Source organism: Myotis daubentonii, chromosome 2 (assembly GCF_963259705.1).
Source record: "Myotis daubentonii chromosome 2, mMyoDau2.1, whole genome shotgun sequence".
In the NCBI taxonomy this organism is placed as follows: domain Eukaryota; kingdom Metazoa; phylum Chordata; class Mammalia; order Chiroptera; family Vespertilionidae; genus Myotis; species Myotis daubentonii.
The window spans coordinates 4,011,881-4,035,281 of NC_081841.1; the positions used below are offsets into that span (position 1 = coordinate 4,011,881).

Sequence of the window (23,401 nt, forward strand, 5' to 3'; positions counted from 1 at the left end):
CCACGTGCGGGGGACTCTGGCTGCCCCACAAGCGCCTCCCTGCTCCTGGGCAGCTAGCGAGAAAGGCCCCAGGCAAGGAAGCGGTGGTGTAAATGCCAGGGAGGGAAGCCCTGCCAGGAGACGACCTGAGGGGCCGTGGCAGGAGAGATCCGCCCTGCTGGGGTAGGTGTTTGAGGTGGTGGGAACAGCAAGGGAAGAGCCCTTGTGGTCAGAACAAGCTCACGGAATAGACTTCCAGACAGATCAGAGGAGGCAGGTGGCTGAGGTGATACTGCAGATGAGGTTGGATCGGAGTGACCAGCAAGTGCAAAGGCCCTGGGGCAGGGACCTGCTGGGAGGCGCAGGGAACATGGTAAAGGCCAGTGTGGCTGGAGTGGAGGGGGGAAGAGGAGGTGATGGGGTAGTTAGCAGGAAAAGGAGCGTCCCTTTTTCCTCTCCTCTTACCTTCTATTCTGTCTCCAGTGGGCAGGAGAGGGACTGACCTGGGAACCCCAGGCCCCCATGGCCCTTCACACCCACTGTGTGCTGGGCTCTGCTGAGCACTGGATACACAGTCGGTCTCCTCATTCCGGCCTCCATCTGGAGGGTGAGAAAACAGGCCTGAGGGTCAGGGTCTGAACACACATCTGCCTGAGTCCGCTGGAAGCTGTCTCCTGGAGCAAGGAAGAAGGGCATGAATTGCGTCTGGTCTCCCCTCTCCTGGTCTCAGTTTCCGCACCTGTAAAATGGGTACACGAACTAGGTCAGTGATTCTTCACCCTCTCAGACCTGAGAAGTGAATTCACAGGTACTATCGCTAGCCTGTACAGAATTTAAACACACACACAGCTCTAACTACATTATAAAAGAGCAAGAAAGAAAAGGAATTTATAAAATGGGGTTCGGTCAGGGTTTGCCCAAATGCCAGGCCCCTGAACTGTCTCAGCCCAATTGCAGCCGGGCTCCTGGGCTCCCAGGCGGGCACAATTCTTGCTCAATTTCCAAACAAAGCAGGACCCAGTTCCTCGGCTCCTGCGCAGCTACCTTCCTGGCAAGTCCATGTTTTTCACTCCGGACAAAAGTCCCGCGTGTTCATACAAGAATTGGAGTGAAGCCGGGCTCAGTCGCAACCGGCCTCTCAGCTCCAGGAATGTCGCTGGGTTTGGGAGACTGTCCCACCTCCACGTGACCGGATCTCTGTCCTCTGGACAACCAAACAGGACTCCACAAAGCTCGGAAATGCCCCTAGGGAGGCACCCCGCTGAGAATCCCAGAATAAATTGATTTCAGTTGTGCTGGCTTTTAAAAAATCACTGAAGTGACTTTTATACCTTTCACTTAAGGCACCACAGGGCTTTAACTCCTGCACCCTCTGGCTGCTTCCGGGTTCTGCACCTGCCCGCCACGGTCCAGCTGGCCCCGGCTGGGGCGGAACCCGGGCCTCCCTTCTGCACCCCTGGGAGGGAGGGGATAATGGCTGCTGTTGGCAGCTGAGAAAAGGAAGGCCAGCCAGCACCCAATCACAGCCGCCCAGGTGGGACCTGGATTCCCCTCTGTCTGGTGCCCACGCCCAGAGCTCTTGCCCAGTTTTTCCATGGAGCTTCTGGTGCCAGATTTGTAATGATTATTTCAGAGAAGAAGGGAGAGAATCATTGATCAGCTGCCTCCTGCATACCCCACACTGGGGATCGAGCTCGCAACATCGCATGTGCCCTGACGGAGAATTGAACCGTGACCTCCAGGTTCATAGGTCAGTCGACAATCACTGAGCCACCTCAGTTGGGCCTGATGCCAGATTTTTAATTGTAGTGTGATGTTCTGTCAAGTGCACATAACTCATTAACCAAAGTCACAACTTATTTTTATTTTTTTTTAAAGTGGACTTTTTCATACTTTTAAAATACATTTTTGAGTTCAGAGAGGAAGGGAGAGGGAAAGAGATACAAACATCAATGATGAGTGAGAATCATTGGCTGCCTCCTGCACGCCCCCTACTGGGGATAGAGCCTGCCCCCGGGCATATGTCCTTGACTGGAATCAAACCGGGACCTGTCAGTCCGCAGGCCTACCCTCTATCCACTGGGCCAAGCCGGCCGCTAGGGCCAATGTCACAATTAAAAAAAAAAGAAAAGAAAAGAGTACACAACTCCACTCGCAGTGTTGGACTAAGAAAGTAATTAGCAGCTCATAAAGCACTAAGCTATTCGCATCTGCAGGGCCCAGTGTGGCTCTGGGACTGAGCCAGGTGGCCCTCCACTGGTCACCCCGGTAACCACTGCCTCTTAATACGCCACAAAGGGAGCGCCTACTGGGTGCCGCCGTTCCGAGGTTGCCCAGTAGACAGATAGCAACTCCGCAGTTCCTCCTCTGCCTTCACACCAGCCTATCCTTTAAGCGTGAGGGGGTCGGGCAGATCGCAGCACCCAGGCATCCCGCAAAGTAGGCGGGTCACCTCAGGGGCAACCTTTACCCGCTCAAAAATTCGTCTCACATTAGCAGTGAGGATTCGGGCGTCACCCCGAATCGTTATTTTCCTTACTCATAAGTTTAAGGCATAAAGGGGCTCGTCCGTTCCTCGCTACATGGTGATTCCGAATCTCATTAGTGCTACGGTGAGTGTAAAAGTTGACCGTTGAACTGAGATCCCCGTCCCTTTAAAGTTGATCTTAATACTAGTTCATATTTTATGTCGCTTTTCGTTTTATTTGTCCGGCGCGAGGAGAGAATAGAGATGATAATGACCTCACACTTCGTATGCAGATAAGCGGTAGCGCCGCTAAGGCTCACGGGGAGCGCTCCGCCCCTTCCGGTTCTTGCCTACTTTGAACTGTCGCGAGAATTCGTCAAGGAAACGCCGGAAACAGCTCCTCAGTAGCGGCTGAAGGGGCGGTCTCGAGGAGTGAGGGAATCCGGGCCGCTCCGTGGTGCAAGATGGCGGACATCTCCCTGGACGAGCTTATCCGGAAACGGGGAGCTGCGGCAAAGGGGCGGTAAGCGGTCTTTCCTCCCTTCGGGGTTCAGGGCCCGTGGCTTAGCGCGGCTCGGGGTGGAGGGGGAGCGGCCCGGGGCGACGGAGGGCCTCCTGCGCCCGCCCCCTGCCGGAGCCGCGCCGCTCATTGGCCCGGCCGCCGCCGCCGCCGCCACAGGCCCGGCCGTCCGGCCGCCCACCGGCTGCAGGCACCGTCGCTTCGCGGGCCAGGGGAGGCTGGCGTGGCCGTTGGCGGCGCGGGCCGGGGTACGCGGCCTGTGGGAGCGGCCGAGGGGCGCCCTCAGGGGGCGGAGCTGCCCTCCGGGTCCCGAGCGCTTCCCCGGCGCAGCCCCCTCCCGAGAAGACGGGCGTTCGGGCCCCGCTCCCCGCGCCCTCCCCTCGGCCTTCGGGTTAGACGAGAGTGGACTGCGACGGGGCCGGGACTTGCCCGGACTCTGCGGGGACCGCCCTCCGCCTCCGGCGCCGACCGCCCTCCCCGCGCCGCCGCTGTTCGCCCCCGTCCCCGCGTGTGCGGCGTGTCGGGGACCCCGAGCGCCCGAGGACACTGTCTCGTTGGCATTTTCCCGGCCCGGCCGGCGGGTTGTCCCCATTTTACAGATGCGGACTCGAGGCTGGCAGGGGCAGAGCGCCGGATCCGAGGCCGCGGCGAGCAGGGCTGCGCTTGAAGTTGCTGCCCGAGGGGCCTCGGCGGCGGAGGAAACCCGGGGGGTGGGAGGGGGTCTTGGCCGTTCCGGCGGCCGCAGCTCCGGTCCCCAGAGGGGCTGGGGCTGGGCGGGGAGCTGCAGAGGCGACGTGCCGTCCGCGCCCCGGACTTAGGGCCCGCGGGCCGCCCTGTGTCGGGAGCGGGGACCCGGCCCGGGGTTTCCTGCCCACGTTGCCGTGGCTGGACTGTTTGTAAACAGCCAGGCCGCGAAGGTGTTCCGCACCCTTGTTTTTTAATGCCTCCCGGTGCCTGAAGCTAGAAAATAGCCTCTTTCCCCTGCTGTCTAAAATGAGTCCCACCAAAAAATAAAAATAAATAGAGTGAGTCCCCCCGCCCCCGCCCCCGCCCCGGCGGCCCGCACCTCACCGGCTTCTGGCCCACGACCCGCCCTCGGTATTAATTCTCTCGGCTCCTCTCCTGGGTCTTGTCCTCGAGGAACGGGCGTGGCGTTGGCGCTGGGTCCTCTGCCGCTTGTAGACGCGTCCTGGTTTCACAGGTTTGCCGGGTGGTTGCTGAACGAGCCCCTCGGTGCTGGCGGCAGGGGCTCTGTGTGCCGGTCTGTGCTGTTCGCCTGTGGCTGTGCAGAGCCTCGCGTGGGGCGGTGGGCGGGGCGGCAGGGAAGCCGGTGGTGAACCCGTGGGGAGCCCCGGGGCGGGGTGTGCACGCAGCCCCGCAGGGTCCCGGGCCTCCCTGGCCAGATGACTGAGCTGGGCAGCTTCCTCAGGGTTACGGAGGTTCTGGTAGATCCTGAGGGTGTGAATGTAAGAATATGAGAGCGTATGCTTTCAAGTTTGCACCGGGTAGTACGTGCTAGCAAGTGGGGCAATTACCGAGGGCCCTAAAGGCTGGAAGCCAGGCCCCTCCACTGGCGACATGCTGGGCTGCAGTGGGGCCCAGAGTCGGGCCGCAGAGGTCAGCCCCCTGCCTCTCCCACTTGCCATGGGTCTGTGCAGGTTACTTACCATTTCCTTATCGATAAAGTGTGGGCAGTCCTGGCTTCATTGGCTATTGCCAGCACCGGTGGATTAATATCTAAAGTTCTTCAGACGTGTCCGATGAGGGCTGAGCGCCCCGTGGACGTTAGCAGTTTCCAGTAGGAGAGGGTTGCTTGGGGGAAATGCAGGCAGAGAGACAGGTGTGGAAGAACGACTGCCTGCTGTGTTTGAGTTAAATCTGCTGGAAACTCCGTTTTTATTTATTGAATTAAAATCCACCATTTAATGCAATGCTTAGTAATAAAACACTTACTTATATAAAACACTTATCCAAAAACATGGATAAATCTTAAACACATCGTGCCAAGTGAAAGAGGCCAAACAGCTACATATTGTCTGCGTCTCCTCCGTGATGTTCTGGAGAGCCTCAACAGGAACAGGAAATCGGCAGTTGCCAGGGACTTGAAGGGGAGAGGGGAGGAGATTGACTACACCTGGGCACCAGGGAACTGTTGGGGTTAATAAAAGTTTTATATTTTGATTGCGGCAAAGTATATATCTAAAAAGGGTGAATTTTACCACATGTAGATTATATCGCAAAATCTCATTTATCAACAACAAAGCAGAGCACCCTACCACACCAAGAATAGTTCATGCACAGACAGCCTTCAGACCTCTCCTCCCCTTTAATGGGGAGATGTTGCAGAGGTTGTGAGCATATTGGGCATAACTCTGCCAGCGCCATGTCATAGGCAGTCATGTGAATGTTCAAAACCCCATGTTCGCAATCTGCCCCCAAATTAATGGCTCTCAGTTTCACTGTCCCGTCGTCTTCTTGGGCTCTTGTGCTTGAATTGGGCGCTTGTATCTTCAGTGCCATGGGTGGGCTTGGGCTTTGTGGAACCGGCTGACACGCAGAATGCCCCCTGCAGAACAAATGGGGTTCTGAAGTTTTGAATCTTAAGAGGAGAAAGGCTTTCTTAAAAAAGATACGTTCTTCAAACACAGCACCTTCCCCAGAGCTCCGTTCATCCTTTGCTGCGGCCTGTTGTTGTGAAAGATGAAGATCAACCCAAGCAGCTGCAGTCCTGGGCGGCTGACAGCACTGACGGACTGGTCTCGATTCTTATTTAATATATTTTTATTGATTTCAGAAAAGAAGGGAGAGAGAGAGAGGAACATCAATGATGAGAGAGAATCATAGATCAGCTGCTTCCTGCACACCCCCCACTGGGGATTGAGCCCACAACTTGGGCATGTTTCCTTGGTCGGAATTGAACCTGGGACCCTTTAGACCGCAGGCCGATGCTCTATCGACTGAGCCAAACCAGCTCGGTGTCCATTTTTATTTCACTTGCCCAGCCAACAAAGAGAAAAGCTAGATCTGGGAGTCGTGTCAAGAAATGTAAAAGTTCTGAACAGTTAATATAGTCTATTCTACATGTTTATTAGGAGATTCCTTCCTGGGAACTTTGGTTTAACATTGCATGGATGTCCCAGGAACTTTTATCTTAATACTTTAGGAAGAACCTGTGGTTATCTCAGAAAATGTCTTTCCTCTTGATGGACATAGACAGCCTGTGGAGGTGTAAATAGCCTCTTTCCCCACAGGGCATGGAATGTACTTGTACTTAAGAACAGCCTTTCTGTTTCATGTTCATTGCACCTTGTAAGTCAAGAAAGGGGCCACTATTATTATTACCTGAACCCCAATTCACTATCCTTATTATTACCTGGACTCCAATTAATTTTCGGAGGTTTTCTTGATTAATTTGAAATTATAGAAAGGGAGGGGGTAGTTTTGAGTGCTCCTTCATCCAGGCCATGGTGAGGCACTGTTTTCCCCCACACATAGTACATCTCTAGTGACTTCAGTTGCTCAAGACCCATGGATGAGTCTCCTCAGGACAGCACTGGGCACCAGCTGGTCATTTCTTCCTTTAGATGTGAGAGCATCGCGATTGAGTGAGTCAAGACAACATCTGGTTTGATTAGTTTAACCCTCGGGATAGCTGTCTGTCCACTGCGTCCATGTGTTAGATGAAGCTGGCAGGCACCTTAGTGGGAAAGTTGGGCCTTGAGTGTGTGGGAGCTGAGCAGCCCTGGGCCACATGCCCTGACTGAGGGTCCTTGGAACCAGGAAGGGTGGGAGTTGGAGAGCTTTTCAGTTGAGGCCAGGGCCCTGGTCTGGGTCCTCAGTGCTTGTTTGTCTGTTGAAATAGGAGAGGGAAATGTATGCCTAAAACAGGAAAATTAGTTACTACATAACTTAGAGGGAAAGAATTAGTATTTAAAATGAAACCTCTGCACAAGACTCTCTTGGAAGGTAAGAGGGTAGTGTGTTATTTTTCTTTATGTCTCTACCTAAATTCAGTGCTTGCTTCGGCAACTCACATACTAAAATTGGAATGATGCAGAGAAGAGTAGCATGGCCCCTGCACAAGGATGACACACAAATTTGTGAAGTGTTCCATATTTTTAAAAAATAATCAAGTAGCTAATTCAGAATTGACCCAGGGTGATGGAATGAAACTGTGTTTTCTCCCTATAAAGATGACCTCAACACACATGTTCTCTAACCCAGAGATCCCCATGGGTTAAAATCCACTTTATAATAATCCATGCCCCATCATTGGCCTGAATCCTTGGGGCTGGACTTATGTCCAGAGCCAGCTGCCACTCTGCCCTCCACAGATAGAGCCAAGAGAGTGAGGCCTTCCTAGCCCCATACAAACCCTCTTTGGGCATCACACGTGTCCTGGCTCCGGTCAGGGTCTGGGAGAAAGAATTCAGGCTCCAGTGGGGCATTTGCCCCACTTGATCCACAGTACTCTTCCCAAGACCCGGGGAATGCCTGGCGAGTGGCTGACAGTGCGGCGGTGCACTGTTGTGGGTGTGACAGGGTGGGGCTGTTAAGAGACTTAAATGTCCCTCTCCCCTCTGCAAACATTTCCTGAGGCCCGAAGTGCAGGATGTGTTTCAGGAACCTCTGATAGCCTGCATTTGGAGGTGAGGCTGCAGGCCGAAGTTGGGGCAGACCAGGGGCTCCACTGAGGGAGGTTGGGCTTTGTTAGGGAACCTCAACAGTTCTTGGGGCAGGAGGTAACATAATTGACTCTGTTTTAGGGACCTGCTTCTAGTAGGGATGTTTATTTGGAAAAATTCCTGATGACTAATGCCTGCTTTATAACCACTACTGCTACCTGCTGGGATGAATAGCTGTCTTTTCATGCAGGAAGAGGAGCAGTGATTATAAAAAGCCTGAACACTGAACCCCTAAAGCCGTTCATGACAGGAGTTGGAAAGAACTGGTGTAGCCCGGGAACTGAAGGCATGGAATTGCAGGAAAGTGGCTTACTCACCACAACTACATCCCCTCCCTCACCCAAATATACCTTCTGCGCTGTTCAGTGGGTAAAACACTAGCACCAGGCTGGTGTTGCTGGTGGTCTTTCTGGCCTGACAGGCAGCATGGTGTGTGGGTCCCCAGCATGTGGACATCCTCGGTGCACGCTCACCCTCCAGTCGCTAGCGAGAGTGCTTTCTCCCTCAACATGACTAAAGTCCTGAGATTTTCCTTAGCCGGTGACAGTACTACTCACCCTTCCTTAGCTCTTCAAAGTCTGGCCTTTATTTTTGACCCATGCTTAATTTACTAGGACTTTACCTACATACAGTGAAGCTCAAATCCAGCCTTCACCATTATAGCTCTGTGATTTCGGATTCTCAGTTTCTCCTCCATAAAATGTGGATAATAGCCTAATTCTCAGAGTTGTGAGGGTTAAAGGAGGTGTGTCAAAGTCTATGGACCTTTAGTAAGTGCTCAGGACTGTTAGTTGAGATCATCTTCTTTATAAAATCTTTCGTACACCCTGATAGCAGTTGCCCCTATGTGGCCATGGCAGACATTGCTTATCAACCATAGACTCCTGTGAATTCTCAGTAGAGCACTTAAGAGCCATTACTGATCATCAGAGAGGAAAATTGTTGAGAAATATGAATAAATTAAGGTTATAGAGGCTACTCTCCATAGCCCCTCCTAAGTCAGCTTACTAATCTGCCCCTTCTCCATTCTCTGTTCAGGTATATGAGATTTGTTTTCAAGAATCTTGTTCTCTCTGTAGCCACTGATCTGATTACTATTACTGTAGATCAAGCATGTCAAACTTGCAGCCCTCGGGCCGCATGCCTCATTTATTTGGCCCCTGTTAGCCTTTGAGTTTGACATGCTTGCTGTAGATGCTTGCCTTTTCTAGAACTTCATAGAGACGGAGCCTTTCAGTATGAACTCTTAATGTCTGGCTTCTTTTACTCAGCACATTGTTTTTGAGCTTCATCTGTGTTACTTGGTGTATCAATAGTTCATTCCTTCTTACCGCTGAGAATATTTCATTTTATGAATATATCACAGTGTACATCCATTCACCTGGTGATTGGCACTTGGTGTGTTTTCAGATTTTAGTGATAGTGAATAGAAGCTACTCTGAAGAAAGTAAAGAAGCTCATTGTTCCTTTAGTTATTCAAAATAATCACTTTCAGTTGGTTATCTTTTTGCCCCCTGTTTATGGGCATTGTTTTCTTTATTGAAAGTGTAATTGATGGCATGGCAGCTAGATTTGCCCAATTTCATGGTATTGTAAAATCACGGAGTATCACATGCTAAGAGCATCTTCCCTCCTTTAGTTATAAATATCAGGAACCTTTGCTAATGAGGGTGCCCTGGTGATGGGAGGAGGTGGGATGTGGAGAAGGCAGACAAAGATAGGAAATCTTCAGGACAGGCTCGAGTCGGGATTAGGGTGTGTCTGACCTCCACTGATGGACATGCTCATCAGTGACATCTCCCACTGTCAGTGTTTTTGCAGCCTGGTTCCATTTGTAATGCCCCTACCTGGCAGGCAAGATCGTTGTGGGTCCCACTTTTAGGGTCAAGCCCTGGGTTACTCTGTGTGCCCTGGCTACATGGGTAGGAGCTGGGAGGAGCAATTAGTAGCCAGGATCACAACAGGGTGTTGGACTCGTCAGTGGAGGCAGTCTTCTCTAGGAGAAGCGCTTTCAGGGACAGCCATCACTTCTCTCTCACCTCCCCTGGGGCTTGAGTAGGAAGGAGGGAAGCTTGGGCCTGTTATAATGGAAAGATTGTGGGCTCTGGAGTCAGGTGGACTTGGTGTCCAGTCCCAACCATGCTACTAGCGCTATGAGTTAGTTCTTACAGAGGAGATGAGGTGATGGCAACTAACAGCCATTGTGAGCCTGGAAGGTTAATGATTGATAGGAGCCGCATAGGGGCCTTGACACTTCCCTGGATCAGGATCAAAAAGCTGTTTGAGCCTTTGTCATTCCCCTGGTGCCGGGATGACACGGTCAGGAGCTGCAGAGTGTGCCCCTGCGAAGCTCTTAGTCCCTCCCAGGAGATGCAGGCTTGTAAACAGATCACTGTGATGCAGCATGGTAGGTGCCTTCATGGAAGCTTTGTCCAGCTGTGGGAGTGATGGGGGGAAGTGAAGGAATGGGAGGTGGGGAGCTTACTGTCTCCTGCTGCCAGCACTGCAAGAGCAAGAAGCCCCTAGCTGGGCCGTAGTGGACATTGCCATAGTCTGCCTAGAATGCCCTTGACTCACTTCTCTTTCCAGACACCCTGGCCTCTAAGCCTGCCCACCACCTGCAGGCATCCACTTGCTTGTGGTGTCCCCGCAGACTTTGGACTTTCCTAGAACAGGAGTCTGGTGGTTATGTGGGTGTCTGTATGCCTCCACCCCCAAGTCAGAGCCCCAGGAGACCTGCTCCTTGCTGTGCCCTTTTGGCGACTTGATTGCTGGGCCCAGGGCCTCTGGCTTCGGAGGGGTTCAGTGCCTGATGAGTGAAGGATTCATCTGGAGTGCTTTCTGCTAACTTCGGTTTTATCTGTCTGGACCTTACGTATTTATCAAAATATTTTTTCCTTATTTTATGAATGGGCCGTCAGTAGTTGATCCTGGTGTGAACTGATAGTCTGTTACTTTTCTGTGTTGGGCATCATCAACAGATGTAGGGAGTTGAAATCATTAAATAAAACCAGTGGGGGCTAAAAATCTATCTTCTATAATAATAAAGCATAATATGCTAATTAGACTAGACAGCTGAACAACCTTCCAGACGAAGCTGGGGCTGCGAGGGCCGAGGCAGCTGCCATGGCTGCGAGGGCTGAGCCCCTTGCATGAATTTCGTGCATCAGGCCTCTAGTATATGTATGATACTTTTCCTCCACCTTTGACATTCTAGCTGGGCTAATCAGAGTAACAGAGACAGATTAACAGAAAAAATAAAATTTTAATACATGCACATGAGGAATTCACATAAACATGAAGATTTTTATTTAAAAAATTATTTTTATTTTATTGATTTCACAGAGGAAGGCAGAGGGAGAGAGAGATAGAAACATTAACGATGAGAGAGAATCACTGATCAGCTGCCCCCCCCCAGGATCAAGCCTGCAACCCGGGCATGTGCCCTGACCGGGGATGGAGCCGAAACCTCCTGGTTCATAGGTTGATGCTCAACTACTGAGCCACGCCGGCTGGGCTTAATATGACAATTTTTATTTGCAGGCTCAGTGTCAGACCAGGAGTTGGAGGTATCCGATCTTATTTTGGGATCCAGCAGAGCTTCCTCAGCCAGCCAGCACGCACAGCCACCTTCCAGCAGAAGTTTGATGCCCGGCAGAAGATCGGCCTCTCGGATGCCCGGCTCAAGCTGGGAGTCAAGGATGCCCGAGAAAAGCTTCTGCAGAAAGATGCTCGTTTCCGGATCAGAGGGAAAGTGCAGGATGCCAGAGAGATGTTGAACTCCCGCAAGCAGCAGAGCATGGCTCCCCAGAGGCCCCACCAGGTAGCTGATGCCCGGGAGAAGCTCAGCTTGAAGCGGAGTTCCCCTGCTTCCTTCATGAGCCCCCCCATCGGGACGGTGACTCCAGCGCTGAAGCTCACTAAAACCATCCAGGTAGGTATGGCTCTTGTCATAAATCCCAGGAAGCCAGCAACAACTATAGATTCTGGCAGAGAGCAGGGCTCAGGAATGTTTGGGGAACATAACATTCCTGGGTTTGTGTAGTAACCATATGAGGAAGGCAAGGTATTGCCCAGTTTTATATAAAAGCAGGGGCGGTCCAGTGAAATGAGGTGACTTTCCCAGGTGAGCTAGTGGTGGAGGGAAGAGAGGGGAAGGGACAAAACATTTATGGAGCATGTGCTACCTGGCAGGCACCTACCATATATGACCTCCCTACTTACTCTATTGCTCACTGCAGCCCCGGGGTTATTACCTCAGCTTTACCTAAGAGCTTTGGTCCCCGAGATGTGAACTATGCCCAGAGTTACACAGCTCATACAGTGCCCTGGCCACCTGCACAGCCAGCACCGCAAAGGGAACGGGGAGATCATTTCATCTCCACACGCTGTGGTAACAGGAACAGAGGCAGCAGGGAGCAGGCATTGAGCCGGCTCATTGAGCCCCACGCGTGCCTTGCCAGGGGATCTCTGGGACGGCGAGACTTCCTGTCACTCTCCTGTTTTGGACTGAGGCACTCTGTAGGGCCTTTTACCAAAGACCAAACTGAGTGCCCCTCATAGTTCAAGTTCAGTGACCGTAGGGAATATGTGGGCCCTGTGTGATGGATTGTGACCAGCGGTGTTTCTAGGTCCCACAGCAGAAGGCCATGACACCGCCTCATGCCCATCCTGCTGGAATGAGGATTAACGTCGTCAACAATCACCAGGGGAGACAGGTAGAGAGTGTGCGCGTGTGATCTGGATGTGTGTGTACAAATGTGTTTTGATGGGATCTGCTGGGTGGATTAACTGATGCTACTTTCAGGTTCACAATTTGAAGAATTGGGAGAGATTACATTTGACTGTACTTTATAAGTTTTAAGAAGAAATTTCAAATCTGAGGAGAGAGGCATAAGAGGCAGAAGCAAATTGAAAAAAAATTTTTTTTAAATTAATATGTGCTTAATACAGAAAATTTACAAACCAGAGAAAGATTAGGAAGAAGTTTCTACGCTCCTATTCTCCTAAGCCAACCATTGTAGAAATTCTGCCCTGGTTCCTTCCTGTTTTTTAAATGTCATTATTATTTAATTATTGCATAGTTGTAGTTGTGGTTATATTTTTAATCCATTTTTGTATCATTCTTTTTTCACTTTATAACAAGCATTTTTCTGTTTTCACATTTATTGTAAACAACATTTTGAACCCTTGGTTCGCCATAAGCGTCTATAGACGCAAGCAGAATGGTTTCCATTTTGGACGCATGTCAGTTAACTGGATAACTGCATAATCCAGGGGTCCTCAAACTACGGCCTGTGGGCCACATGCAAATACAAATATTGTATTTGTTCCCGTTTTGTTTTTTTACTTCAAAATAAGATATGTGCAGTGTGCATAGGAATTTGTTCATAGTTTTTTTCTTAAACTATAGTCCGGCCCTCCAACGGTCTGAGGGACAGTGAACTGGCCCCCTGTTTAAAAAGTTTGAGGACCCCTGGCATAATCCATTGAGTTGACGTTCCAGTTGATTTAAACCATTTTACTGTACTTTTCACTGTTAGAAATTCTCTGAACATCTTTGTGGGTAATGTTCTTTCTAGGGTTTGGGCCGGAATGCCAGGGCGGGGCTTTCCTAGCCACAGGATATACGCAGACATTTGGGGGCTCTTCCTGGGCATCGTCCACTGGTAGAAAGGATGTACCTGGAAACTGCAGCACTTCCTCTGCCCTTGTGGGCGGGGAGCCACCTGTGAGGACTTGAGCCTCACTCAGCTCCTCAGGCTCCCACACGCCCGCTTCTCCCTCCACCTCCATTGCTCCAGCAGCCCTCGCCCTGCTGTCCTCGCTCCAAATGCTGTTGGCAGCCTGTATGCCACATTAGTTTATATTGATTTATTTTCAGAATTTATATGACCTGGATGAAGATGATGACATTGCAGCTCCCATTCCTAGTAAACAGATGAAATTGGCAACCTCCAGCAGCTTTCTCCACCACATGGTAGGGTGTTTCATGTTTTGCCGACACTGCTGTGTGTGTCTGATTAGTTGAATGGTAGAGGTGGTGGAGAATTGGCCTTTCGACTTAGATATATTTCTTCATTTGGGTCTTAAGATTTTCAGAACTGGAACTAGCCCAGCCCCTCATTTTATCAATACTGAGACCAGAGTGTCTAGTGACTTGTTCAAGGTCCCATAGGTTGTGAGGTGCAGAGCTACAGCTCCCCATTGATTCAGGTTTGAGACGCTTCATGAGAAACGTGATGACCCACAGGAGGAATCCATGTTCTTTCATTTGCCGCAGGACATTCTACATGCTTCCCTTTCCTCCGTTCTTAAATCTGATTCCCTTCGTTAGTGTGTTAGCAAAACAATCTGAACCTTACCCACCAGTGCAGTCTCACAAGAAAAGCTTGATAACTAGGATACTGGTCAGATACAGGCAGAACAGGAAAGAAAGCAGCATCGGGAACATCAGGGACGTCTGCATGTTCCCTGACATTCCGGGAGCTGCTAGGGCCAGGCCTGTTTCTGGTGCCCCTGTGGAGCCAGAACAGGGGCCAGACAACTGGAGTCTGGGCCTTCTTGAGAGTGGGTTCTTAAGCCCAGCCAGCCTGGAGCTGGTCAGTCATTGTGATAGAAGCCTATGTGGGAATCCCAAGCTTTTGACCTTCCGACCAGCCCCAAATTGTTGGATTTTTATAAAGTCTAAAGCATGTCAAACTCGCGGCCGGCGGGCCGCATGCCTCATTTAGGTAATCGAGGTCTAAACGGTTTGAGTGAGCCTGTGGATCCTGGTCAGGGCTGCGTGTAAGCTTCTCACCAAGGGCTGCTAACCCTGGAAAGTGGCTTCTGTGAGCATGTGTGCAGGCTGTGTGTTTCTCTCCCCTTCTGCACCCTCCCTGTGGATGTCATTGGCAGCCTTTTGGCTTCAGGACACTAATGGAATTGGGAAATGGTGGGGGGCTCAAGGCTGGGGGTTGTCGGTCCCTAACTGGGCATCCAAGTCGCTAGCCTCTCAGGTTTCTGTCTGCCTCTTTGTTTAGGCCGGGCTGAGCAGTTCCAAGCTTTCCATGTCCAAGGCCCCCCCTCTCACCAAAGTGGTTCAGAATGATGCGTACACAGCTCCTGCTCTCCCCCCCTCGGTTCGAACGAAAGCCTTGACCAACATGTCCCGGACACTAGTGAACAAGGAGGATTCCCCCAAAGAGCTGCCGCCTGCTGAGGTGAGGTGAAGGTGAAGGCGAAGGAGAGGAAGTGGAAGTGACCACCCAGTGGAGAGTGGCCTGTGCTGGGTGGGCAGTGTGCTGTAGGTACCCTGCTGCGTCCTCACAGCGCCTCTCTGAGGTACGCGTTGCCACCCCCATTTTACAAACGAGCAAACCAAGACCCAGCGGCCCCTGAGCGCAAAGAGCGCGCCGACGAGTGGGGGAAACAGAGCCTGTGTCTGGTGATATAGCAGCTGTGCTCAGAGAGCTGCTGGAGCACTGAGGAAAGCGCCGCTGAGTCCACGGGGCACAGCTGGGAAGGCTGAGCGGGGTGGGTGTTGAAGTAGGAGTGGCATTCCCGGCAGAGGCACAGACGCCTGAGAGGCTCTGCTTATTGGAAGCAAGAGGCTCCATTCCTTAGCATGGGGTGGGGGGCATGATGGGCGCTGAGTCTCTAATAGGAGGTGGGCCTCCGGGTCACTTGCCCAGAGTGAGTTCTGCTGTTGAGCACAGCTGTTCTCTGCCTTCTGGTAACACTCTTGTCTGTGGCAGCCTGTCCTCAGCCCTTTGGAAGGGACCAAGATGACTGTGAATAACCTACACCCTAGGGTCACCGAGGAGGACATTGTTGTGAGTATTGTGCCCTGCCAGAATTTCCCGTCTCCAGCCACTTCTGTGTCAGTGGAATTGGTCACTCTACATAGAGCTCCAGAGTTTATTCCTAACAGATTCCTGTGCGACATATTAGCCACTGTTGTTATCGGATAAGCCTGCACATTCATCCTCATGCCAGAGTTCTCAGAGAAATTCCATAACTGTTACCCCTATTGAGGAAGGAGGTGGGCACCGAGGCGGGAGGACTTTGGGTGTGACTTGTTGAATGTAAGCTCAGGCCCATTTCTCATTGCCTGCACAGCTTGTCCCCTCCCCTGGTCCCTGCTGAGGCCTGTGGATGTCCCCAGAACACCCCCTAGAATGGAGCTTCCCTGAAATCTTGGGCATATTCAGCCGTAGCGCGGCCACCAGTCAACCCAGAGCCCTCGCAATGTGTTGGATGGCAGGCAGGATGATGGCCTGAACTCCTCCCCTAACCCCAGCCCCTCTGCTTGGCAGGAGCTTTTCTGTGTGTGTGGAGCCCTGAAGCGGGCTCGGCTGGTCCATCCGGGGGTAGCAGAGGTGGTTTTTGTGAAGAAGGATGATGCCATCACCGCATACAAGAAATACAACAACCGGTGTCTGGACGGTGAGTCGGAGAAAGCAGCTACTTCCCTCCCACTCCTCACTGCTACTGCCGGGTGGCAGCCTTCAGCGCATCCTTCCCCTGCAGTGGGTGGGGGCATCCTGTGCAGTCCCCACTGGGGCCTTCTGTGCACCAGGAGCAGGCAGGGAGGTGAGTCTCTGGGTGGTGCTGAGCTGCCAGCTCCTGTCCCACAGCCCTGGGTGTCACCTGGCCTAGCACCTAAGCTAGCTAGCAGGGAACACCTGCTCCACGGGTGGTCCTCTTAGGGAGTCTCGGCAGTGCTTGTGAGCCATAGCCTCCCCAGCCAGCTGTGGGTCTGCTCGGTGCTAGGACACAGGCTCCTGAATGGCCTGGAGCCTCGTCTGACTGTTGGCACCCGGTGAGCTCTGCTTCTAGTGAGTAAACCACTGATTTCACTGAATGCAGATTCCCCATTCATCTCGGGGCAGCCTAGGGAGAGGAACGCTGTCTGCACGGTCCTCCTGTCCACCCATTTGCTCTTCCGGTGTGTGTGTTGCGTCCCTACTGTGGAGCAAGGCCCTGTGCTTGCAGCGGAGGGGCAGAAACTAAGAAAACACAGTCGCTGGGAGTTTGGTTTGCATTTCCCTAATAACTAATGATGTTGAGCATCTTTTCATGTGTTTTTTGGCCATTTGTGTATCTTCCTTAGAGAAATGTCTATTCAGAATCTTTGCTCACTTTTTGAATTGTCGTTTATCATTGAGTTGTAAGAGTTCTTTATATATTCTTTTTTTTTTATTACTTATCTGTTTTCTCAATATATATATATATATATATATATATATATATATATATATATATATATATATATATATATATATATATATATATTTTATCCTCACCTGAGGGTATTTTCCATTGATTTTTAGAGAAAGTGGGAGAGAGAGGGAAAGACAGAGAGAAACATCGATGTGAAAGAAACATTGATTGGTTGCCTCCTGCACTCGCCCTGGAGCCTGCAACCAAGGCATGTGCCCTTGACCGGAATTGAACCCAGGACCCTTCGGTCCACCGGCTGACGCTCTGCTCTGTCCACGAGCCAAACCAGCCAGGGCTCTTTATATATAATCTTGATAAAGGTCTCTTAGATAAATGGTTTGTTAATATTTCCTCCCAATATGTAGTTTGTCTTTTCACTCCTTTTTTAACATATGCATTTAGAGTGATATATTTATCTCTCAGCACTGCATTAGCCACATTTCATAAGTATTGGTATGTTGTGTCTTTTCATTCATCTCAAAGTATTTTCTAAGTTACCTATGTTTTTCTTCTTGGACCCATTGGTTATATAGGGTTGTTTTGTTTAATTTCCATGTATTTGTGATTTTTCCAAACTTTCTCCTGGGTACGTGGGACAGTATGTGTTTAGCTGCTATTGGGGAGATGTCTGTTTCTCTGTTCATCTGCCTGGTTCTGTCCATTACTGAACGTGCAGAACTGAAACCTTCAGCTGTTGTTTGTTTACTTCTCCTTTCCCTTCTGTCAGCTTTTGCTCCATGAGTTTGAGCCTTTTGTTAGTTTCATAAATGTTTATAATTGTTCTAATTGTTTTCTTTCTAGTGGAGTGACCCCTTTATCAGTTATAAAACATCCCTCTTTATCTCTAGTAACATTTTTCGTCTTAACGTCTATTTTAGCTGATACTCATATAGCCACTCCAGGTTTCTTTTTTATTTTATTTTTTTTATTTTATTGATTTTTTACAGAGAGGAAGGGAGAGGGATAGAGAGTTAGAAACATCGATGAGAGAGACACATTGATCAGCTGCCTCCTGCACACCTCCCACTGGGGATGTGCCTGCAACCGAGGTACACACCCTTGACCAGAATTGAACCCGGGACCCTTCAGTCCGCAGGCCGACGCTCTATCCACTGAGCCAAACCAGTTTGGCGCCACTCCAGGTTTCTTAGGGTTGCTGTTTGGGTGACATATATCTCCTTTTACTTTCAACCTTTTTTGTATCTTTGAATCTAATCTCCAATAGATAGAATATATCAAATCTATTTCAGATTAATACTAACTTCATTCCACCGAGAGATAGAAACGCCACTTCTATATGGCTTCATTTCCTCATTTTGTGCTGTTTTTTTAATGTTTACATTAAGAAATTTTTTTTCTTTATCTTACGCTTTTTTGTTATTTTCCCTGTCACATTTTATGTACACTGGGAGTGTAGTGCTCAGTACAGTTAATCTTTCATAGACAAAGTGGAAGTCTGTACATATACTTTTGAATCCTCTTTGTACTTAATTTCATAGCCTAACATTTTCCCTTACTAATTGCTCCACAAGCCAGGTTGGGTGTCTCCACACTGAGCCCTGGCTCTCCCTGACTTCCACGCTCTTCTCTGCTGTGAGGCAAGGTCTGTTGCCAGTTTGCTTCTCGGTGCTGTCATTGCCGAGGTTTCATGGACCTCACACACTGGGATTTTCTTAGTCCCTGGGTTTTGCTTCAGAATCCAGCAGCTCCACCCCCAGTGTGAAGCTAGAGCTGCCAGCGGTGGGTGTTTGACCCCCGTGATGCAGGTGGCGGCCTTGTCCTTTTGTGTGGAGAGCTGTGGTCTCGTAGCAGAGCCTTTTCTCTTGGTTTTTCAGGGCAACCAATGAAGTGCAACCTTCACATGAATGGGAACGTCATCACCTCCGACCAGCCCATCCTGCTGTAAGTCCCAAAGGCAGCCGTGCTGGGGCGGGTGGGGCTCTCTCCTCGCTGACTCTGCCTGGTCACCTCTATCCTGACGGTACCTGGCCTGCACACAGCTCCATCCCACCTCCTGTGCTCTCTGGCAGGCCGGCGGTCGGGGTGCTCAACTTTGTGCAAAGGGGCTTGTCTCGTCTTTTCCACAGGGGATTGGCTTCACGGGCTAGCATTACAACCTGCTCCCAGCCTATAATCTAGACCAGCCGTGGGCAAACTACGGCCCGCGGGCCGGATCCGGCCCGTTTGAAATGAATAAAACTAAAAAAAAAAAAAGACCATACCCTTTTATGTAGTGATGTTTACTTTGAATTTATATTAGTTCACACAAACACTCCATCCATGCTTTTGTTCCGGCCCTCCGGTCCAGTTTAAGAACCCATTGTGGCCCTCGAGTCATAAAGCTTGCCCACCCCTGGTCTAGACACACTTGAGGAGAAAGTGGAGAGCAGGCCAGATGTGTCCCTCTTTGCAAAACTGGGTGCATTGTCCAAGGGGACAGGGAACTCCACCTCCTGTGATTGCCTCTGATGGAGACGGTGCTGGCTGCTGCCCTTGTTCTGTGTCACACGTCTGGGTGTACGTGCCGGGTGCGGGACTGCAGTGCCTAACGTGTAGGCTGTCCTCTTATAGACAAGGAGGCAGAGACCTGGGGAGGATGTTAGCCTTGCCAAGGCAGGTGGGGTAGTGTGGGGCAGGCCTGAAGTAGACTTCAAAATTCAAAAAGACCAGAATGTGAACCCTGGATATTGAATTGTGTGATTTGGACTAGTTTCTTAAAGTGTATTCCAGGACGAAGTTGTATTCTGAAAAGTGTGGGTCCTATGTTCTAATAAGTTTGAGAACCATTGGACTAAGCAGAGTTAAATTTATTTCTTCAAGACTTCTCAGAATATGTAACATGCCGATGTGTGTGACCATCCCTGAGGGATGTGCATTGTTCTCTAAACTTAACACCCCACCTGACAGCAGGCTGCACCTCATCCGCAAGCAAGAAGGGGGGAGGTTTGCTGCAGAGGAAGTGAGATGCAGGCTACAGAGAGCACTACATTGGGGGCCTAGCTTGTAACAGATCAATAAACGGTGGCCCCTCTGCGTCTGAGGGAAATTGACAAGGATCTTGACTCTTCTCTGCTCACAGACGGCTGAGTGACAGCCCCTCGGTGAGAAAGGAGAGTGAGCTGCCTCGCAGGGCGAACTCTGCCGCCTCGTCCAACCCTCCAGCTGAGGTGGACCCCGACACCATCCTGAAGGCGCTCTTCAAGTCCTCGGGCGTCTCTGTGGCCACACAGCCCACAGAATTCAAAATCAAACTTTGAGCGGGGGAGCAAGGCAGCCAGAAGGGGGCAGAGGAGGGAGGCTCTGTTTCCCGAAGCAAAGCTTGTGACCAATGGGCCGTTGGACTGGAGGCCCCAGGCGGGGGTAAGAGCTCCTCACTGGACAGACCCGCCTTCCTGTGATGTGTTCTACCCTGTGCTCTGTACGTTAACATTTCCTGTAGTGTTTCTTCTCCCTCCACCTTCTCTCCAAGGTAGGTTTGTGTTGTTCAGATTGTCTCTCCCCTTAAACTGAGCTCCAAACCAAGTTCTTTCTCGGAAATGGCGTCCTGAATTCTCTGTGTGCTTTCTTGTGGCTCCATGGGATACAGAGTGGGGCTGTTTGGAGGATCCTGTTTTTTCCAGGGGTGAGGGGCTTCCTCCCGTTTTATTTTTTGAAGTTTTTGAACAAAGTGGAGAAGGGAAGTTTCACCATCCTAATGGGAGCCGAGTCAGCTCCAGAGCTGTGCCACTCTCCGGCCTGGTCAGTGGAGGGGCCTGGGTGGGCATCAGGCCACAGGCTCTTGTCCTCTTCCCACAATTGTCTCCACACCAGTGTGTTCTGGAGGGCCCTGTTGGCAAGGGCAGGGTGAGGCTGCTGCTCTGCCAGGAAGTGTGCACCCCAGCTCTTGCCTGCAGGGCCCGTGCTGTTTCGGGCAGCTCAGAGCTAATCCTGAGGTCACAGGTCCCTTTCCCGTGGGTTAGGCCCAGTGCTCCCCCCCAGTTCCCTTGGCCTCCGGTTATTACTGCTGGGAGGGCTTGCTGGTCCCTCAAGTTTTCACTAGCCCAGAGCTCATCACACCCTGGTCCTGGTGTTAATGCCAGCTCTCCCCTAGTTCTGGGACACTGTGGGTTTGGAGGATTATTAAAAGGGGAGATATTGGCTTGCTCCTGGCTCTTTTTTTCTGGCCTCAGATGTCTACAGGATAATAGTCAGGATTCTTGGGAGCACATATGCAGCTTCCACCTTTGTAAGTGGCCCATCGGTCCATGAGCAGAGGGATCTTTTCCTGCCTTGGCAATGGGGGAGGGGAGTGGTGGTAAGAAGGGAGTAGAGAGAGCAAAGCAGCCCGTCCAGGCAAACACTAGGTTCCTCTCTCAGAATGGTTCCAGGGAGTTGGGGCAAAACTTTAGCACTCAGGGCAGCCCCTGAATGCCCAGTCAGCATGGCTCCAGAGTCACCATCAGTGCCCCGCCAGCTGGCTGGGGCTGTAAAGGGAGTCCAGGTGGTAGAGCTGGAGAGAGTTGGGGAGCAGGATTCTGGGAGCCCCACAGGATCAGTAGCAAGTGCTGTGAAAGGCACAGGCCAAGAAAGGAAAGGGGCTGAGACACTAAGCCTCTCGTGACCTGCTTGGGGCCAGCACAGTGAAGACAAACCTTTAAACACGTTTCCTCAGAGTTAAATCTGTCAAGCAGGGGGCCTGGGGTTTGAACCCAGCTCCGTCCTCCAGCTCCGTCCTCCAGCTCCGTCCTCCAGCTCCGTCCTCCAGCTCCGAGGTTGCGCAGGCCCAGCAAGTCCAAGGAATGTGCTTGGTGGTGCTCCCTTTATGGTTCCGTAAAGAATGCAGTTCTTGTTCCCTTTTCCCCCTTTAAATGGGTGCAAATGTAGTTCTCAGCAGCTGAAAGACATTCATCCTACACTTCCCAAAACTCCTGGCCCAAGAGAGCATCCAAGGCGTAGGGCCTCGTTCTGGGGCCCTGAGCACAGGCGGCCACGCTCAGACTCTGCCCTGAGCAGAGGTGGTAAACATCCTGCCTGCATGGTGTTGCCCTCCCCACTTCCAGTCCCAGGCCAGGCCGCTCTGGTAGCAGAGTGTTGTTGAGGTAGCTGCAGCCACCTGGTCACCTGGACCCGGTCCTGGACAGCCATGTGGTACATTGTGGGGTGAAGCCCGTTTGTCTCCCCTAGTCTACAGGATGGCATCGAAGAGAAGGTGGTGGGCCAATCCTCGTGTCCCTCTTAACTTCCCGCTCCCCTACGTTCCCCATCTGTGTCTCTTTTGTTCAAAAGAAGAGGAAGAGGCATTAAGGGATGGAAGAGACTCTGTTACTTATACATTTCTGAATAAATGTTTGTTATTCCTACCTCTGAGCTGTCATTTCTTAAGAGCTTTACTAAGTGGCCTTAATAACCAGAGGCAGGCATTTGCCTTGGCTTTCCTACTCCCAACTCCGGCCTTGGGTCAGAGTTCCTCACAGCACTCACCGAACCTGATTCTCCACGGCTGAGAGGATGTGAGCAGGGTGTCTGTGGGAGCACCTGGCACAGTAACTACCTCCTGGACCTGAAGTGCCTCACTGGGTATGAAGCATCGTCAGCCTGACTGATGGAATGAATACACTACATTTTACTGACTTTACCATTCCTTTGTGGTGGTTAATCCTCACCCGAGGACACCCTTTATTTTTATTGATTTGATGAAGAGAGAGAGAGAGAGAGAGAGAACATCAGTAAGAGAATCAGCTGCTTCCTGCACACCCCACGGGATCGAGCCTGCAACACCAAGCATCCGTGACCTGGTTCATAGGTCGACGCTCAACCGCTGAGCCACACCAGCTGGACTTCCATTGATTTTTAGAGAGTGAAGTGGAGAAGAGACGAGAGAAACAACTCTCACATTGATTGGTTGCTTCCCGCACACACCCCGACCAGGACCAGGGATCAGTCCTGCAATTCAGGTATGTGCCCTTGACTAGAACTGAACCCAGGACCCTTCAGTCCACGGGCCAACGCTCTATCTGCTGAGCCAAATCAGCTAGGGCTGACTTAACCATTCTTAAGTGTACATTTCATTGGTATTAAATACATGCACATTGTGCAACCAATAACTCCCCATTCTTCCTCCCCCAGCCCCTGGCAACCCACCACTATACTCCCCAGAAATGGCAAGAGATATAAAGCTGCAGATTCGAGAATCTCACAGGACCTCAAGAGAAACCCAAAGTCACACCAGGACCCTGCATAGTCGAGGATACTTGGGAAAACTAAAAATAATCCTGAAAGCACCAAGAGAAATGATGCCTGTAGGGGAAAAAAATTGAGTGACACTTCTCATCAGAAACCATGAGGTCAGAGGAATGGTACGTTTACCAAGTAGCAAAGGAAAATTACTGTCAACAAAGAATCTATACCCAGCAAAAAATATCCTTCAGGAATTAGGGAGAATTTAGGCATTCTCAGATGAAGAAAAAGTAGGAGAATTTGTTGCCAGTAGACCTATCCTGAAAAGATGGTTGAAGTTCTCTAAACATAAAAAATTTTTAAAAAGGAAACTTAGAATATCACAAA

The 23,401-nt window shown here is 50.9% G+C and overlaps 1 protein-coding gene and 2 non-coding genes across 5 annotated transcripts; 2 read left to right on the plus strand and 1 right to left on the minus strand.

Moving 5' to 3' along the window:
- Positions 1-2,385: 2,385 nt before the first annotated feature.
- LOC132228834 (U12 minor spliceosomal RNA) lies at positions 2,386-2,535 on the minus strand. Its single transcript, XR_009451449.1, has one exon. It is a non-coding gene; the product is annotated as a U12 minor spliceosomal RNA (small nuclear RNA).
- Positions 2,536-2,810: 275 nt separating this feature from the next.
- POLDIP3 (DNA polymerase delta interacting protein 3) lies at positions 2,811-22,197 on the plus strand. 3 transcript variants are annotated; one of them, XM_059680797.1, is made up of 10 exons: positions 2,811-2,969; positions 11,195-11,585; positions 12,283-12,369; positions 13,536-13,631; positions 14,677-14,856; positions 15,391-15,468; positions 15,952-16,081; positions 18,694-18,760; positions 19,938-21,538; positions 21,577-22,197. In XM_059680797.1, exons 1-9 carry the CDS (start codon positions 2,911-2,913, stop codon positions 20,113-20,115), a joined length of 1,266 nt encoding a protein of 421 aa, XP_059536780.1. In that variant the 5' UTR covers positions 2,811-2,910; the 3' UTR covers positions 20,116-21,538; positions 21,577-22,197. The 3 variants fall into 3 exon arrangements, with proteins under 3 accessions (XP_059536780.1, XP_059536781.1, XP_059536782.1); XM_059680798.1 differs by having other exon boundaries at positions 21,590-22,197; XM_059680799.1 differs by lacking the exon at positions 14,677-14,856.
- LOC132228880 (U6 spliceosomal RNA) lies at positions 6,982-7,086 on the plus strand. The gene has a single exon (XR_009451490.1). It is a non-coding gene; the product is annotated as a U6 spliceosomal RNA (small nuclear RNA).
- Positions 22,198-23,401: the final 1,204 nt, after the last annotated feature.

Bases quoted from the DNA above. Each gene is read 5' to 3' on its own strand.
- POLDIP3 (XM_059680797.1), top strand. From the start codon at position 2,911: ATGGCGGACATCTCCCTGGACGAGCTTATCCGGAAACGGGGAGCTGCG. The intron at 11,586-12,282 runs GTAGGTATGGCT...CGGTGTTTCTAG, and splicing joins AGCTCACTAAAACCATCCAG to GTCCCACAGCAGAAGGCCAT. The intron at 14,857-15,390 runs GTGAGGTGAAGG...TGTCTGTGGCAG, and splicing joins AAGAGCTGCCGCCTGCTGAG to CCTGTCCTCAGCCCTTTGGA.